This window comes from Aythya marila (assembly GCF_965140915.1).
Source record: "Aythya marila genome assembly, chromosome: 1".
Classification (NCBI taxonomy): Eukaryota; Metazoa; Chordata; class Aves; order Anseriformes; family Anatidae; genus Aythya; species Aythya marila.
The window spans coordinates 35,911,171-35,930,872 of NC_139042.1; the positions used below are offsets into that span (position 1 = coordinate 35,911,171).

General features: G+C 35.7%; 1 protein-coding gene across 2 annotated transcripts in view; it reads left to right on the plus strand.

The window, feature by feature from the left end:
* The window catches only part of TDRD3 (tudor domain containing 3), a 103,910-nt gene that overhangs the window by 71,333 nt on the left and 12,875 nt on the right, over positions 1–19,702 (plus strand). For both annotated transcript variants that reach the window (XM_082772460.1, XM_082772461.1), the window contains exons 11-12: positions 7,280–8,118; positions 9,713–9,838. In XM_082772460.1, coding sequence (XP_082628586.1) covers positions 7,280–8,118; positions 9,713–9,838 — 965 coding nt within the window. The remainder of the gene's footprint in view (positions 1–7,279; positions 8,119–9,712; positions 9,839–19,702) is intronic.

A 19,702-nucleotide genomic window follows, 5' to 3' on the forward strand; every position in this document is an offset into this window, starting at 1 on the left:
AACAGGGTGTGTATGTTACTAGCTGCTTTTTCATTTCATTTGATACTGTAAGTTTGCAGTAGAGACGTGTATCTGTTGTTGTCCCTGCCCGTGGCAGGGGTTTGGAATTAGATGATCTTTAAAGTCCCTTTCAGCCCAGACCATTCTGGGATTCAATCTTCCCTTGGTATTAAAAAAGTAGTAGTAGTAGAAGATGCCTTGGAGGAACTGCTAGAAACAACTAAACATGTAACATTACATGTAGCATTACCCAGTAACGGGTCCCTTTGTTTATTTTCTGAGAGCAGCTGTACTAAGGAAGGCCCAGGCAGGCAGGTTTTGCTGTCTTTATGTAGAATCACAGAATACAGCTTCCACTGAGTTTAAAAAAAAAAAAGTTAATTGTTCTGCAGTATCTCTGGTGCATTGCTGTCCAATATGGTCTCTAAAAGCCCAGTTTGTTTTTCAGATGTTGATAGAGGTTCTTTGTTTAGGGACAGTGCTTTTGTACGTGGGTGTGCACTATTTACCCTTACACTAAAGCGTGTGTTCAGGAGCATGTGATTAACTGGAACGGCCACTTCATCATCATCACTGGTGTTAGGCTTCTTTATCTTTCAGGCAGATTTAAGTTCCTTCTAACTGATTGAGTGCCTATACAGAAGCAAAACCAAAAGACAGTTTTGCTGAACTGGGATAAATATTTTTAATTTGGTGTTGTAGCACGTTTTCTTCAAAAATGGCTTATTTGATCTAGGGAGAAAGTGTCTAAAAAGAGAAATGGTTTCTTCTCAAGCACAGAGAGGATTGATTTGCTCTTCTCTGTATGTCTCTTTGCTTTTCTCATTCCCTCTGAAACCTCAGTACTTCCTGCTCATTGTTGAGAATTTCTAAAATCACTTCTGAATTATCAGTAACCAAGCTAGGTGCTTCTGTTTGTGAGCAGGTACTGCAAACCAGTTGCTTGATTTGTTATCATTGATTTGGCAGCTTTGCCTACTTGGATTTAGACCAAGCAGAAAAATACTTATAAATCAAAACAGTTTTGTATCTTGCTTGGTTATTTAACACGCACGAATTAGTGAAAATAAGGTGTGTTGGATCTTTTGCACTGTGGTATCATGTGTTTTTGATGTCTTCATTTTTTTTTTTTTTTTAACAGAAATATTATTTTTAAGCTATTGTAGCTGTCAGAAGGTACAATTAAATATCTGACTCTTGCATGATCTGCTAGTTCATTAATTGTAAGACATAGTATTTAGGAAGCGTTCTTCATTTAAGTGAAATGCAAGGAATTCTTTAAAAAAAAAAAGCTTCTACTGCAGATCTATTTATTATTTATTTTTAACTCAGTGATTGGTGCCACCTGTGAAAAACTTTGTGTTAAATTTAACTAGCTTGAGTTTTGTGTGGACAGAGAAACCAGATGACTGTGAGAGATTAAAAAAAGTAGACAAAAATTGCTGGAAACTTCTTTGCTTGTACTTAAATTATTTCTGCTACTGAACACAAAGATTTTTCCATTAATCTTCTTCCTGTTTTTCTTTGGTTACAAGGAATAGTTCATCCATCTCTGCCAACTCAAATAGGTAAGCACAGGGATTTCAGGGGGAACAAAACAGTGCCAAGAGCTCTGACTGTAGAATTAAGGAAGACCAGACAAAGTGCTTAGGACCAGGCATATTTTCAATATTGTATCTCTCTGTGGTTCTTGAGGACAGAGAACAAGCTGGTGTTTCCACCTGCTAAAAACCAGAAACTTCTGGCAGACACAGCTACACCTTTGAGTGATTCAAGAAAAGATTAACTTTGAAATGATTTTTTATCATTAGTTGGTATAGTTGGTGATAAACATAATTTTTTTGGTCATATCATTGACCCAGGCCAAAACATTTGCAGTTTCAGATTGAAGAGGCAATTCTGCACAGTCTTCCCAAGGGAGGTGCTGTGCTCAGTGTGGATGTTTCATGCTCTTGCTGTTAAAATGAATCTTCTGTGCAGCAAAAATAATAATAAAAATAATAGGATGACAGAAAAAGCAAGCTAGAGGTGGCACGTCTATCTATTCTTTTAATAAGGGCTCTTTAGGAGGTGGGAGCAAGTCCTAGGCTGTAGTCTGTGTTTCTTGCGACAATAGTTAGGCTTTGACTGAAATACAAATTTAAACATGCAGTTGGGATTTAAAGGTGGTGAAATAATTTTATTCCAAGGTTAATTGCTTGAGCAATTAAGATCAGCATTTAGAAAATCAATCTTTTTTCTAATCTGATTTTTCTATGCTTAGCTTCTAACTGTCATATAATAATACGCCTTTCTTGTTAAAGAGAGCTTTCAGAATTTGTTTTCCTAATAGGCATTTATAAAATATAATTGACTTGTATGTTATCCATCAGTTGTGTTAGCTCTGTGTGGATTGAGCTTTCCTAGTTTCTCATTAAAGGCCTTATTCTTTCAGACTGCTTTTTCTCTTTTCCAAGCAAACCCATTTATCAGTTCTCTTCTTCAGATATGCATTCCATAATTGCAGACAATGCATTTTAGTGGTTTGAGTGATGTGTAACATCACTATCACATGGGCTATTGCTTTACACAAGATATGAGCATCCCACTTAATTTAGCTGCAGTAACCCTTACGTTCTTGGCTACCAGTGTTGTCCGCAGAAGATGCGTGACAAAGGAGGTGCTGACCATATAGGAGGGTTTATAACAGATTTTTGACACAGATTTTTTACTGTCTTGTATTATTCTTAACCATTTGCTCGGAGATGTCTCAGAGGAAATACGACTAGTGGAGAGTGAACATTTGTCACAAGCAGCAAGACGTGCACTCAAACACTTGGGGATCCAGCCTCAGAGTTGTCCAAAGGCTAAAGGCGTTTATGTACTTTTGAATTAGAATTTCTGTCCTTTTCCTACTTAAGTGTTTTGCTTGAGATAAACCAGGATATGTAGTACATAGGCTTTTTTTGTTTGGTTTTTAGTATGCTAACTTTTTTTTTTTTGGACAATTTTGGGCTGGCGTATATTATCTAACTTCAACTATCTTTTTCATGCTTTATTCCACTGTGCTTTATATATTCCCAAATAGTGTAGTTTAGAAACAATAATGTTGATCTTTATGTAACTTGACAAACAAAACTCTTGAGTAAACTGGAGTTTACATAAGGTGTCATAATTGACGTGAGGTATGTCATTAGGGTTAATACATTAATGTAGTATTAATACATTAGGGTTACTACATTAATATGTTATTAATTTTCCTCTAATTTTTGAGCCTTTTGGCTGATTTGAGGTAAAACTTGCTCTGGGAGTAAGTGTCTTAAAGATGTGCTTTCATAAAGGTATGCATAAAAACAGAATTCCCATTGGAGGAAAAAACCCATATCATTGCCACTGGTGTAGGAAAGGCCACTGTTTTTGAGTTTAACCACTTCATTAAACATGAAAAAAATCCACAGGAGAGAGCTACAGGAAAGTGTACTTCTGAAAACCCATTGCACATAGGGTGGTGGTGTTTAAATTGCATTGGCTGAGGTTTCCAGCTGCAGCAGGTCCTGCTGGTTGCTTGTAGGCGAGAGAATTGTGGTGGCTCTGTGCAGTCTTAATATATAAATCATCACATGCAAATGCGAAAATGGCTAAAATAACTGAGTGACAGTTTTGAGAAGACTGCTACCATTTCTCCTGGGTAAATTAAAACTACCCAAGAGAAGACAAAAGCCTTGTCATTAATTTTGAAATGGACTTCTTCCAGACCGCTTTCCCCAACTTCAGGTTATAATGATAATGACGGTGCTGAGGCATCTCCCTCTTTGACGGGATAGCAGACCAAATCTTCGTGCTAAATGCCAAATTAATGTGTTTGTTACTGTTCTGTAGGAACTTTCCTGGGAACTTTGGCTAGTAGTTTGTTGGAGGTGGGGTAAGAACAGGCTGAGAGGGCTTGTGACTCTTCAGCCTAAGGAAGACGAGGGAAATCTCATCCAAGTATGTAAATCCCTGAAGGAGGCTTGCAAAGAAGATGTAGCCAAGCTCTTCCTTTTGGTGGTGCTCAGTGACATGACAGGAGGCTTATGAGCACAAACCAAAACAAAGGAGGTTTCCTCTAAATGACAAGAAGCGCTTTGCTTTGAGAGTGACTGAGCACTGCCACAGGTTGCCCAGAGAGGTTGTGGATTCTCTCTCCATGGAGATTTTAAAAGCCATCTGGATGTGGTCCTGGGCAAGTGGCTCCAGGTGTCCCTACTTGAGCAGGGGGTTGGACCAGAGGACCTCTCAAGGTCCAACCTCAGCTATGCTGTGAAAATCAGCTGCTGCTACTAGCGGAGACGATGTCTGAATAACTTCTTTCATCACTTCACTTCTTCTAGAATCCCTAAGATTCTTTTCAGTTACTCAGTCAGACCTACTCGGTCAGGCAACCCATCTTTGTGAAGAACCTGTAATATTTTTATCTTGAGGCTTTTCCATTGACTGCTATTGACCAAGTAACACTTACTGTCATTTGACAGTTTTTGTTCGTAGACGGATTACTTTTGAATGTTAAGTGATAGATTGGCATGTCCTGGTAATTCAGGACTGCTGTGTATGATGTAGTCCACGGAGAAGCTAGTGCATTTTTACCATAATAGCTGAATCTTTGTAGAAAACATCAGATTTGATGCGTCTGGAGGTTAGAGTTGGAAAATGTCAAGTGTTCTGTGAGCAGCTTTCACGTGTCACAGTAAATAGGCCTAGAAAAAAATGTGTACATTCACTGTTAAGAAATTGTCTAATCTTTTTCCAAGTGCCTAACATTTAGTATTACTTGATTTTTTTCCGTATTATTTAAAATGCATTCTGTAACTGAAAAATCAGACATCCTTTAAAGTAAGCTTGTTGCTTTTGTATTGTGATCACATTATGTTGGATATCAATAACTAATTTGAATGTCCACTAGTCCTACTGTTTACTTGCAATTAGTAAGTTAGAAATTTCCTGTTGTTAAATAAATCATTAACATAGTAACATACTGCTAAAATTTCCGTTGCTTGAAAAACAGATTACGTGAACTCATGGAGTATCTACTTAATTCTGGGTGGAGGTATTCATGTCAACAGTTAAATATATATATATATATATATATTTTTTTTTTTTTTTTCATAGCTGTTACACTGTTTTAAATCTCCATGCTTCTTAGGGGAATAGTGGGTCTCATAACTTTAAATGAAACTTGTTTCTTAAGGTTCTATTTTGCACATAATTATGTTAAGTAGGTGAATAGCATTTGAGTTCTGAATTACTACTTTTTAAATTATGAAGGTTATTGCTTTTCTAAAGACAGAAAATATGGTCTCATCTGAGAATGCTTGTAACTTCTTATTGGAAACTGGCAAATACCCTAAATGTTCCTCTGTCATTCAACTGGCCATTTTGGGGAGGCAATTTCACACTCCATTGAATCAAAGTGCTGTTCAGAGATCTACTATATCCAGATTTTTTTGGTGGCTAGTAAGACTATGTAGTTTTGTTAAGGTGGCTACACAATAGCTAAAATTGCTTGCTAGATGCTGTGAAATTGAACAGAAATTTCAGGGGATTTTTTCCAGCTACAACAGAAAACGTGTATAGTTAATGCATTGAGGAAAAGCTGGAAGTATGATAATAACTGCCCTGCATGGTTTGTGATTGTCTTGCAATTGTAAGTAGTCCTTGTGCTGTCTGAGGTGAACACCCATCTCAGTAAATGCTTCTTAATTGCGAAAATGATGAAAGTTTGCAGATGAAAGATTTAAATTCTAAAATCATGCCAACCAGCAAAATATTAAAATGTCCAAACAGCCTATTCTAGTCAGCCTATTTCTACTTCTGTTGTTGGAACAACTTTTGCTCTGTCAATGACTTCTTTTAATGAATTTCATATTGTACAATATTAAACAATAAGATTTACAATGAAGCATTTTAGAATTTTTTACAACTTTAATGATGTGTACCAGCAGTAATGTTCGTGGCATTGGAAAGCCAGGAGTACTTGAGTGTTTGATGACTTCTTAGTGTCTGATGCTTTGTTCTGAGTGTCTGTGAAGAAGTAGGCACTCGAAAGTCGTCAAGCAGTTCAGTCATTTAATCTGTAATTAACGTGAGGAATACACATGAAAGTTAGTGACTGCTGCTTAAGATGAAAATAGGAAGAGTGGAAGTGCAAGGATTTTACTACCAGTTTATACCAAGATGTGTAAATGAATAAAGTCATGAATGGAGACTTGTGAATTAATTAGGAAGAGAAACGTTTCTAGAAGAAACTGAATTGAGAAGATTCCTGTGTATTATACAGAAGTGGGAAAGTTAAACAGTGATTCTTGCAGAAAAATTACAGATAGAAAACAAAAAACCACTATATTTTCATGTTCCACTTTCCAAGGATAGATAAGAGGTAGATTTCTAAACTTATGAGGAAGACTTTATTATTATTTTTTTTTTTTTTTAAAAAAAAGCAAACAACCAACAAATACATTTTATGGATTTAAAAAGTAATCTTTTAATTTTAAAAGAAATTGAACATTTATCAAACTCGTTTTTGAGTAATATAAAAATTTACAAAAATTTACATTTTACATATGTAAAAACCACAGGTTTCAATGTCAAATTTTGCAGTAAAATGTTTATCAGGATTGTAGTCATGCTAAGCTTCACAGAGCTCCATGATCTTTCTGTCCTGCTCACCTCTCTCCAGCCCTGCCCAACATCCAGTGAAAAGTTTGCTCTGTCTCATAAAGTCCATGATAATTATGTTTTCCTTATCATCAGTTAGAGTTCTGGCTGAATCTCTTGAAGGTAACACTCGAGCGGTTCCTGCTATGGCTCATTGATTAGGGTTGTCACGGTTCTGGACTTTGTTACTCTTCCCATTATGTCTAGGTTGTCTGCTGTGTTCATTTCATCACTTCTAGTTGTTGCCTTTAATGCTGAATAGCTGTTAACAAGTTATTTTTACAGAAAATTTCAATTCACATGACAAGTATTTTTTCCCCCTCATTTTCCTTCCTCTTCCTTTCTTCGCCCTGGAATTCTATTTTTCCTCTCTGAAGTGGTTGTTACTCATTTAATAATAACTCACACGCACACTTGTCTTGGCAGTACTTATGTCTTCCAGTAACAAAAAATTACAGTTCAAATGTCTGCTAAATTTGTCTGTACAATTCCATTTCTGTGTCACAAAGTTAAATACTGCTTACTTTTCTACTGCTGATTTATCAGTTAGGGTCTAAAATTACGCTTATATGAAGCATATTAATAATTAAAATATTTTTTTTCTTTATAGAACCAAAATTACAATTTCAGCCACCACATCAAATACAGCCCAAAGTTATGACTACAGAACAGAATGGCATCAGAGAAAATCATTCAAGACATATTCCTCGCAATGATATGAGACAGCCAAGGAATGAGAAGCCCCCTCGTTTTCAAAGAGATTTTCAAAATTCAAGGCAGGCTTTGGAAAGTGGGGGGTTACCCAGAAACAGAGGTCCTGAAAGGCATAGCTCTTTAGAGCATTGGACAGATGAAAAAATTAAAAGTGACAGACATTATCCTAGAAATGATAGGCCAAAGGATATGGGTTATCCCATAGCCGCTCACCAGAGTGATAATTCTTTTAAAAAAAGGGATAACAACATGCAGAACAGAATAGGAAAAGGGGTGTCCTTCACAGAACTCAAGGAGAACTCTGCTGCTCAAGATACTATGGACAACAATAACCAGAAACGTGGGAAAAGGGAAAACCAAATACACAATTCTGAAAACTTTTGTGATAGGAAGGCACGAACAATAAATAACGAAACCTTTATGGTAAAAAATGAGCAACATTTTGGTGTAAACAACGATTACCAAAACCCTGGTAGAACTGATAATTTTAATGCTGTACCAAATGGAGATACGGAACATCATCAGAAAGGAAGACGTGTAGGTCCTATCAAATCATCAGGACCCACTACGATTCCATCTTATGATGATAAAATTTTGTATTACAACACTGGACCCAAAAGGAGATCGGGGCCTATCAAACCAGAGAAAATAATGGAACCATCGATTCACATGGAGTATGGAAAAAGCTGGAGACCTGGGGATGAATGTTTCGCTCTTTATTGGGAAGACAACAAGGTATGCCTTTACAAAATAACAACTATTTCAAGTTGTATCTTCAATGTTTTCTTAGATGCTGGAGGGGAGACTTAGCACACCAGCACAAAGACATGGGGTTTTGTTCATAGCTGTGTATTGTGCTTTGTGGCTAGCTTCCTGTTCCGTTTTTTGTTGTTGTTGTTTTGTTTTATTTTAATGAGATATGGCTTGCATTCATTTCCCAAAAGTGCTTAAATTAAGTCGTCTCCAAGGTGACTGTTTCTGTCACATGTGGCGACTGAGCTTGTAATTAAAACATTTCATCCAAGTGCCTAAAATTTGAAGGAATGAACATGGATCTAGCAGCCCATGTTATTTTCCAAGGAACAAAAACCAAGATGCTCTGCTATCCAGAACAGTCTGTAATAGTAGACGGATGGTAGATTTCTTGTAGAATAAGTCGGTGTGCAGCCCTCACTACTGCAAGGGAAACCCATTCTGCAGGAACAGTACTGTTAAGAAACAACAACAACAAAAATATTTCTTTTGTTTCAGTCATTGCAGAAAGAAGACAGCAGAAGGATTGCTTTTTATTATCACCAGTAGACCAAAGAATTTAGCTGCATAATTTGTGGAACAAATTAATTATATTGCATGAGAGTTCTGTTTTACTAATTTTTAAAAGCTTAAATACTTCCTCTTCAGCTGTTTTTCCAGTTAATGAGCTTTCTTTTATGGCAAAAGGCTTGCCTTTCATCATCTTCTCCTTTTAATTTTTTTTTTTTTTTAATTCTTTAAAGAAAAGTTTTTTTTTTTTTTTTTTTATTTCTATCAAATAAGAATGTATATCTTGGGTGGATGAACTATTTTGAAATATAAAAATATATTAAGTTTTTTTTTCCTGTTTTGAGAAGTACTTTGTATTGCTGATAGATGAGTACTGAAATTCTGGAAACTTGCAAAATAAGTAGGTGCGAAACTGTTGCCTGAAAAGTATTCAGTGCATTAGAGTATTTTTTTGATGGGTATAATAAAAGCTGCTGCTTGCATCTAGGACAGTTTTTGAACTAGTGTGATAAAATACAGTACTGAGTTTAACCGTCTTAGGAGATAATGATTTCTTTGTGTTCAGTAAGTTATAAAGTGACTGAATATCTTCATATATTTATATAAATCAGTTTGCAGATGTCACAAAAATGAAATAGTGTGCTGAAAAATGAAGACTTTTTGAAGGAGCAATTTTATCATATTTTAGTATGTGCTAAAATAGGTATCAGTATGTATAGTGTATATATATAAGCAGGTGCCTATCAGGCATTTAAAAAAAAAAAAAAGTCTTACAGTAGCACTTCACGTATACAACAGCATTTTTATTAATGATTAATTTGACCTTTAAAAAAAGTCTTATAAATGTTCAGTCTAATGTCATAAGCAGCACATGTTTTCAATGAATAATCTAAATACACAGCCCCTGTCCTTGCAGTCATGGGCCATGCAGAAGTTTAATATATAAGTATCTGGTACAAATATTACTCAAAACTTAATGCTGACCCAGGTGGGGAGTAGAGGAGAAAGTGAAAATGAAAAGGCTGTTTTCACGCTATTTATTACCTTTGAAAATTTCTCTTTTAAGTTCTACCGGGCAGAAATTGAAGCTCTCCATTCTTCTGGGACAACTGCAGTTGTTAAGTTCTGTGATTATGGAAATTATGAAGAGGTGCTTCTCAGCAACATCAGGCCTGTTCATGCAGACACATGGGTATGTGATAACAAATCGTATACAAAGATATAAACTGCATAGTCTGTACAAAATATGTAACCCTGCACAAATGAATGCCTACTTATGCAAAGAGTGCTAATTGCACGTGTAGAAAAATAGTTGAGGCAAGTACACAAACAAATTCTCAACTCTTAGTTATCTATATGAATCTACTATTTGATCAATGTTATCACGTAGTATTCTTTGTGTATAATAAATTTAAGTTGTATTGTTTTAAAATGACTATATTTTAATTGACGTGTCAGCTAACCAATTTTATGCATATTTTCTCTCTAAAAGTTGTGCTTCCTCTATTAAACAAAGATTATTATTATTATTGTTTCATTTCAAGTACATTGTATTTTCTTCTGTAAAGGCTAGAAAACAGTCTTTCTAAAAGGTTTTTACTATGTGTGAATGTATGGCTAAAATTACACATCTGTACAAGTTTATTTTGTATTGTGATTCTATTTGCTTCAATGATTTGTTTGCTGAATATTATGGTGGAGGTGTATGCCTTCAATCTGTTCTATAAGGTTTAGAAGGTATTAGCCTTATGGAAGTTGAATTTCAAAAGGCTTTATTTGTGAATGATGTGGAAATAGAGGTACATCCTGTTTTTTTTTCAAAAAAAAAAAAAAAAAGGGAGTGTATAGTTATTTGCTGTTTACTGTTACAAAAAGCTGCACAGAAAGTATTTGTACTTTGTGCATTGAATCCTTGATGATGAGCTGAGAGTGCCTGTTTTCACCCTTACCTCTGGTTATATAGCCATGTTAGTACTGCTGCAGAGGCTGAACAATCAACTACCGTCTTCTGCCAGTGGTCTTTTAACTTGTGTCGTTGCCTGTAGCTCTCAGATGCCCATATGGCCTCTGAGATGGCCTTTTTCTACTTAAAAGGTATCTGAAGCTCTTCCCAGCTTATGCATTTGCTGTCTCTATGGAAATGAATGTTTTTATTTCTTTATATCCCACTAGTTGAGTTACAATCATACAGCACTTCCTACTATATGACTGTACATATTTTGACCCTGTTTCTGGGTTGTTAGTAAGCTTATGTTTGTGCACACAGAACGGTTGAGGTTGGAAGGGACCTCTGTAGGTCATCTGGTCCAAGCCCCCTGCTCAAGCAGGTTGCCCAGGACTGTGCCCATGTGTCCTTTAAATATTTCTAAGGATGGAGACTCCACAACCTTTCTGGGGCAACCTGTGCCAGCACTCAGACATGCACAGTAAAGACTTGTTGCCTGATGTTCAGAGGGAACCTCCTGTGTGCCAGTTTGTCACGGTTGCCTCTTGTCCTGGCACTGGGCACCACTGAAAAGAGCCCAGTCCTCTTTCCAGCCTCCGTTCAGGTATATATATATTGACGAGCTTCCCCCTTGAGTCTTTTCTTCTCCAGGCTGAACAGTCCCAGCTCTTTCAGCCTTTCCTTACAGTAGAGATGCCCCAGTCCCTTCAGCACCTCAGTGGCCCTGAGCTGGACTCTGCAGTACATTCAGGTCTCTCTTGTACTGAGGAGCCCAGAACTGGACATAACATTCCAGATACAGGCTCACCAGTGTAAAATTGAGGGAAGGATCACCTCCCTTGACCTGCTGGTAATACCTTGCTTAATGCAACCCTGGATACTTGTTAGCCTTTTTTCATCCTACTTGATGGTAATCTTAAGGAATAGTTTTTATTTTCCTTTAACCCTCTGAAAATTAGCTCTCTGTCTGAGAACGTGGCCTGGTGTTAGGACTAAGTAGAACTAATAGTGGAGTGCCAACTTGAAGCAGTGGTCCTTCTTTCTGTTTCTGCTGATAACTAACTACCTGTTCTTCCAGGTCCCTCTCCTCCCATATTTTATCATCAGTCATGTAGCCACAGGATGAGTTGAATCAGATGGAGTGCTTTTTCCCCAGCTTTGTTTTATTTCAGAGTTTGTTAAAGCTGACACAAGATGGTGGGAGAATGTATGGAGAGAGGATTCTGCAACTGAAATAGCATGGTCTTAATGTAATGCTGCATCGTGTTCTAGTTAGAGGCTTCCTCGGTTGTTGCCGGGAAGAAATAAAGCCTTTTAGTTCATCAGAAATAAAAGGTACCATTCTCAAGGGGCTTTTAATCTCAAGGGAGATTAGATGAAAAGCTTAAATTCAAACAACTAAATTTAGGTCATTGAAGTTATGCAACATAAATGCCAACCAACATCCTCACAGTAAACAAAAGTTTTGTGGTTTCTTTCTGGCATCTTTTTGCTAAAAGTTCCTTGCAGCTGTAGGATTTTTCTAGGAGAAAGTTATTTAGCATTTTGCTTTTTCACTTTTCTGTGTTCAGATGCTAGCTCTAGTTCTCATTCTGCACTTGCAGTTTTTAGTTACCAGTTGGCATTGAGCTCTGAAACTCAGGGTTGTCTTTTAAGCTGAACACTGTTGGTTAATTTTCCATGTCTCAGTGTTCATGTAAGTCTAGATAGCATGCACAAATGCAAAATGAGGTTCTTGTGTTCCTCAATACTTAATTTTTTGTCATAAGATTTAAGTAACTTTAACGTTTCCTGTTTACAAGAGAACAAAACAGATTTTAAACTGAATTCAGTAATTATTCTTCTTTGATCAACGTTACCAGCAATAATGACCTTGTTCTGATTTTTTCCCCTCCCATTTAAGAGGCATTATGCTGAGTTCTGTTTCAATACTTCCAGGTAACTTTGAGAGGGCTAAGTCCTTCTTAGCCATGTGTACTGAAGCCTTGTTACTAACATAGAAATATAATGCATGTGAGTACTAATGTCCTAATTTTCAGAGTGGCTTTTTTTGAAAGAGTTGTTAAAGAAAAGCTGTAGTGGGTTGACTTAAAGGCATGAGTTTAGACTTTGTGTGAGATGATTCTTTGCTGCTTCTCCCAGCATACTTTTTGGTACTCAAATATAGAATTTAATTTTTGACCATCAAAAATAGTGTTGAAAGTTTATCAATGGGATAAGAGGAAAAAAACCAGCAACGCTCAACGAGTCACTTGAAAGAATCACCAAAATATCACAACTCCCCTTTTTTGTGACATGACATATTATTTAAGCAATAAACCTGAGCTTCTGGTTTACTACTGGCAACATTTATCAAAAATAGGAAATTAATGAAAATTCTTTACATTTTTGTAAACTGGGGAACTGACTTCACCTGTAGCTGGCTAACATTCTACTCTCCACTCATATTGACTCTATAATACGAAACTGGACTGCATCAGTACAAAGTTTGTTTCTGTTTTCCCCTCCTTGAATGTAGATCCTGTTTGCCTGACATTGTCAGTATAACACTCAACTTTCCACTTTAATGGAAAAAGTGTTGTTAGGTGATCTTAAGACTCTTAGATAATTGAATGTATACTGTCCATCACACAAGTTTGCCCTGACCCCTTGCAACTTTTCAGTCCCTCTGAGTGTGCTGCTATTTATCTTTCTGACTGCTGGAAGTATAGAAGATAAAGCTTTATTTCACATAAGGTAAATCAAAAAGTGGGGATTTTTTTCAATAATCACGTTCAATAGCCATATTGATGATTGTATATGAGAACACTAAAACTGTTTTTTCTTAGTGCTTGCAAAATATGTCTAAGGAATGCAATTCATAGTATTTTTAGTAATAAAATTACATTTGGATTGCACTGTTCTTCAGTATCTTGTGTGTAACGCTACAGTACTGTAACCTATTTCCCTCAATGTAGCAAGGGTCACTTAATGAAAATATTATAATCTCAACAAAAATATCACCAGAAAACATTGTAGAAATATGAACTGCTTGCTTTTTCTTGTAAAAGATGTAAGATTATACCAACAACTGAAAAGCATGAAACATTAAGGGCCTTTCTGACTTAATTAATAGTCTGTTCTGTGGAAACAAATAAATAAAGTCAAGATAATACTTTAAACCTTAAGTCTTAATTTTATTCTCTTAATACGTAGGATTTTTTCCTTAGTAAGTAAAGTATATAGCCTAAGTACTAATCTTGTGACACTTTTTCCCCAAACCAAGTCCTTGCTTTCCCTTTCACATTCTGTATTTCCTTAATGATTTGATAGGCCTCGTACCTCCATTTGCACTGATTATACTTTTTTTGTTGTTGTTGTTTTCTGTTGTTGTATGAAGGAAATAAAGATTGTAGTTTTTCCTCCTATGTATGTTATGGCCTTATTCTGGTTCTTCTCAAAACAAGCTAGAGTTGAATTCATAGGAGCCTTTTCTTTATAGCACTTCACTTAAAAATGTTAAAGTGCAGTCTGTAGTTCAGCTTAGTTTCTTCTTCCTGTATCTTGCACTGTATTTCTGCTTAAAGAGATGGAGCAAAAAATATTATCAAGGTATGTAAAATCCTAGTTCTTCTGTAATTTGTTTTCTGTGGAGTCCGAAAAACCACTTTTCAGCTCATCTGTTTTAAGGCCCTCCAGTGAGGAAAGTGCTGAAAGAAAACAGTCTTGAACTATGGGTAATTCATGCTGGCAGACATTTTGTTTTACTTTGTTTTGGTTTATCTTGTCCTGTTTTGTTTTATTTGTTGTGAACTCAAATTTGGTAATGTTGTGTCTTGTACCTCACAGAGCTTTAAATATTTCTAACAGTGCTGAATTCTCTTAAATCTTAAATTTAAAATTCTTAAAAAGAAAAAAAAAATCTAAATCTTAAATTGTAATTCAAAACCTTCTTATACCCATCACCTATTTCAGGTAAGTAAAGAAGTGAGCTTATATGGGCATTATGAAGGTGTTGGACCACCCACCCTCCAGACACTAAATGGTAAAAAGTTAATGGTAGCTGTGCCCTTAGCTGGAAATGACTTTTGCTGGCAGCTGTTGCCTATCTGTTTTATGAAGACTTTGAATCTAGTGTTGTTCATGACCATTGCAGTGTCATGAATAACAACTGACTGGAAGTATTGGCTGCTGTCTGTTATGGCAGCTCTGGCTCTTTGGCTTGGATGGTCTTAAAATCACACCATGATCTTTACTGTGTTTTGTGTCAGGCAGGAAGTCTTTCTATTTAAGTACTTAAGTAGGTGCAGTAGGTAAATGTGTCTTGGTTGGATCTCTTACCTTGCTTCTATCCTCATTGTCTATAGTAGAAACCAGACTCTTCAAATAGAACTGTACAGTCTACTTAACCAAATCTAACATCACCATAGAAAAACTGTCCATAAATAGTTGCATCTAAACAACTCTGTATTTATAGTTGTTTGGCTTCCGTGCTGTAAGAAAGTGTCTAGAACCATTTTATAGTTCCTAGTTACTTGTAGAAGTAACGTAAGTAAATGAAGGCTGTTTTTGAGGATTTGGGACTATTCTTTGTTCTGAGTGGTGAAACATACTTACCAAATCATTTTAATCTAAAAAGTTACTACTTTAGTTTCCACAAAGGGTTATCTTGCCCCTTTACTAAAGCATTTTTAGATTTAGGCTGCTATTTTGTAGTGATGGGTCTCATTTTCCATATATATAATATATGGTGATTTCAGTTGCCTTTGTCCTCTGAGGATGAAACATTACTTAGTCAATCTTCTTTAAAAAAATCTTTTTTTATTTTTTTACTTATTGGGAATATTGCCTTAAATTTGGAGAGAAGCATTGTGGAAAGCACTTACTGTAATAAATCAATCACATTTTTCTTTCTTTTCTTTCTTGGGACTTTAGTTTCATGTATCTGCTGAATTCAGACAGGTGATTACAGCTGAAGTTAACTATTCCTCTGAAAGTTACTGGCCCTTGGCTGAAATGTAATAATTGACACTTAGAGGAAGCACATTTTAGTTTTTAACAAACTAAAAGCAGGCAAATTTCAGTTGAGAGGAAGTAATTTACGCTAAGTGGTCATAAAACAACGGCTTTCAATTTTTTGTCTGTATCATTAGGCAAATGCTTATCAGGCATTGCAGAATATCTCTTAGTCACCCACTCGAGCATTTAATATTCATTATGACCTATCCTTGCGAGTTGCCAGCTGTGCAAATCAGATTAAAGATGCAATCTTTTTGGAGTTTGTTGTTACTATAAACATTTGTGATAATTTAAATAGGATGCTTTAAGCATCACGCTGTTCTGCTGCTTTTTCCTTTTGTTACTGAATGTGGCTTCATACAATGATGATTACTTGGAGATCACAGGACATGGGCTCCTTAGTTTGTTTGTTTTGAGTGAGTTCCTCACTAAATACCTTCCTTGAAAGTGACTTGTGTTTTGGTGTGGGATAGCATGGCTTAACTTGTTTTAAGTATTGTTCGATCCTGTTACCATGTGATTAAAAACTTTCTTATTTCAAGACTTTCTCAGTATGGGATTTGTTGAGGTTGAACACAAGTTTTTCCCATTTAAGCACCGTTCTGCATCTTGAAGTGTGTTCAAGAGGTTGGATGTGTAAAAATGTCTGGACTGGACTTGTCACCTGTTTCTCTTCTGATTTTCCTGCTTCGTTCACGTTTCAGGGTACCGAGTTTGTCCTCCTTCATTACTTAATACAAAGGATTTAAATTAAGGAGGAAACCGGAGAAATTGGCATAGTATTCCCAACTGATTGTTTTCTAGGGAAGAGAGACACGGTACCAAAGGCTTGGTATTGCAGAAGAGAAGCTATGACAACCCTAATTAGTAGTGGAGTATGTGCATATCATTCTACATCATATTCCCTCATACTGTGTACAGCACATGTTGAATTGAAGCATTATGTGTGCACTGGCTTCGTTGGACAGACATGGCTAATGTCCAAGACTTTTTTTCTCTTCTTGTTTGACTTGTAAGCATTACCCATAACAATATCTGTAAACAAGAACTCTTCCATAGTGTAACAACACATCGAGTGTGAAAGCAGTTATTTGCAGAAAAGGGATTGTTTTCTCTGCATAATTTTAAAAAGAATATGGAATTACTGCTCTGCTTTCTGTTTTTGTTGGTTTATTCTGGTAGGGTAAGCTTTTGTAAGACTTGTAACGACGGCAGGGACTCTAGTGGTACTTTCTTTTCTTCATATTAATAGTGTCATTTGCAAGCTTCTTTCACTCGGAAGAGAGACATTTTAAATATTAATAAACGAGCATATTACCTGAGCTGGATGTTATTGTTCATGTTGTTGAAGAATGGCAACAGTTAATCAGATTCTCTTGAAATGTCTCTGAGGAGCATAAACAGATGAGGAAATGGTTTTGTCTGACAACTTTCCTAAGGAAAAAAAAAAAGTGTTCTCAGAACTTGGTTGGTATATCTAAATTTTCAAAGTTCTAGAGAATATTTGCTTAAACTTCACACAAAGTGTGTTAATGTTTTTGCTAAATTAGTCAAGTTGTCTTTTTGTAAATATAAAACTATTTTTGCATATGTGTGTGTATATATATATTTCCCTCTTTTTTTATTATTTTTTTTAAAGGCTGAGTCAGAAGGAGATAGAAGTCATTTTAGTCTTATTCCTTTAGATGCTAGCTTCAGTTTAAGTTACGTGTATTTATGTATGTATTAGTAGTGCAAATGTAGCTTTCTCCTTTCTGTGTTTGAGGCAATTTTCTCTCTTTCTGTGTTTGTCCGTAGTTTGAGCATGAGAAAGGCTTACCTTGTTTTTTCATTGATCCTCTTATGTGGTAACTGTAGTTGGGGGATTTTTAAAGGAAACTCTCAAAGCAAACGAGGCATAGGAGTCTTGAAGTCATGATAAGAAGACTAATGGTTCAGAGAATGAAGCTTTTGTAATTAAATTACCTTTCTCAACTCCGTGCCTTCCTTATTGTTCTAATATTTCCATTCTTTCAGGTCTAAAAAAAAAAGACTAAAAAGAAATGTGTAAAAATGACTTGCTTTTTCAGCCTGATACCTTATAAAACTGGATGTAGAATTCTGCTGAATTTAATTTCTATTTGATACAGAAAGCTTTCCTTAAAAATATATAATTTAATTTTAAAAATGTGTAATTTGAAAGTTACAGGAATGAAGAATTCATCACGTATCTTGGTAAGTGGTTACAGTCACTCGTAATCTTTACTATTTCAAATTAATTCATGGTTTCTAGTTTACCTAATGTAACTTTTTTGGCCATCAGAGTTCAGCTGTTAGATTTGAGAGCCTTATGTCAAAGCCTTTCCTCTAGACTGTGATCAGGACAGCCTTTAACTTTTTCAACAAACTGAATGGAAGGAGCTCTTCAAGTCTTCTACTACAAAGCTACTGCTTTTGTACTACTACAGTTGTTAGCTATAAAACAATGTAAAGAATTGCTGTTTTGAATCCTCATTGAGAATCATATACTTCAATTTTGATACTTGAACTGGATTATGACATTGCAGGTACAGAGCTATCATCTTCCCTAATAGTAGCACTAGAGAGAAGGCCTTTATTATTATATTGTGGTTTGCTTTTTTTTTTTTTTTTTTAATGAATAATTTCTAACATCTAAGGGGTGTAGACTTCCAACATTTATACTACATAATCCTTGAAATACTTAGCATGCTCCATGAAAATTGTTTTTAAATTAATATGTGGAAGAATACAGAGGTAGTTTTCCTGAACATATTTCTTCCTGAACATTTCTTCCAGAAATGTTGCTACGTTTGGAAATACGTACTTAGCAGTAATGCAACCAGTGCTTGTTATCTGTAGCATCTGCTGAAAATGGAAAAGGTTCGCATAAAAGGTCACGGAAGCTCACTGATCTCCTGGTCAGGTTTTGTTACTGTTTTCGTGCCCCAACAGAAAAGCATAGATAATCTCTCATACTGCCATTTAGCATTTTCTTCCTAAATTTTGCTGGCAGCAAATTACATACCAAAATAGGTTTAGCAGTACAGCAAATGCTTCGTTTTCCCTCCAGAAGTATGTGGTTTTACTTAATTAAAAAGAATGCACTTAGTGCAAGGAAACTGAATGCTGAAAGTCTATGCAGGTACTCTTTTTGGTAGTATGTTTAGGTCTATTTCTGTGTAACCAGAATAAACAAGACCTTTCTGGAGCTCATCTTTCAACTTGATGTTCTGAAAAACTGGATGTATAATTTATTTAAAAAAAAAAAAAAAAAAAAAAAGGAAAGGAAAGGAGGAGGGAAGGGCTAGGGATTATATGTAGGAGAAGTGGGGGAAATGGATACTTGATTTGCTGTTGTAGTCCCAAAATTAGCATAGTTACTTCTTATAGTAACATAACTCCTTAAAGTAGTTACTCTGATTTCATGTTTGTTTGTTTTGTTTTGTTTTGTTTTTGTTTTTAAACACTTCCAGTTTGTCAGTTTGTGTTTTGTTTTTTTTTTTCTGAATTGCTAAAAAATTTGATGTCTGCTGTGTGAATGTTCTTTCTATAGTAGAATTCACTTCAGTGCTTTTCCTTTAGAAACTATTAAAAATAAGCATTCATAGTTATATGTTGATACTGCTCGATGTGAAAGAGCTATTACTAATTGAAGTTAGTATTTCAATTTTGCTTTTAGGGTATGTTGTGAATGGCTTAAATATGTATTTCTGAAGAACTTTTAAGATTCATTAATGTTTTGTTTACTGAGAACATAATGCCAGCCTGCAGAAAAGAATGTTTGCATCATAAGCCCAAACTTCACAACAAGCTACAGATTTATTTTTATATGCCATAGGGAATGAAGGCAAGTTTGAATAACCTGCATGATACCCTTAAAGGGAACAGATAAGCTAGGGAATTATCTGTAGGATAATCATGCCCCGGGTTTACTCAATCCTAGCTTTATGGAAATGTAATGGGAATGTAGTCTGCTTAGAAACTAAATGAGTGCTTTGTCTTCAGAGTTGAAGAAAAGCAATGAAGTACCAAGAAGTTCTGATGTCTGAGTCCAAGTTAACTGTTGCATTGCGGTTAGCAGTCTCAGATCCAAGTATGTAAATCCTCCTCCTT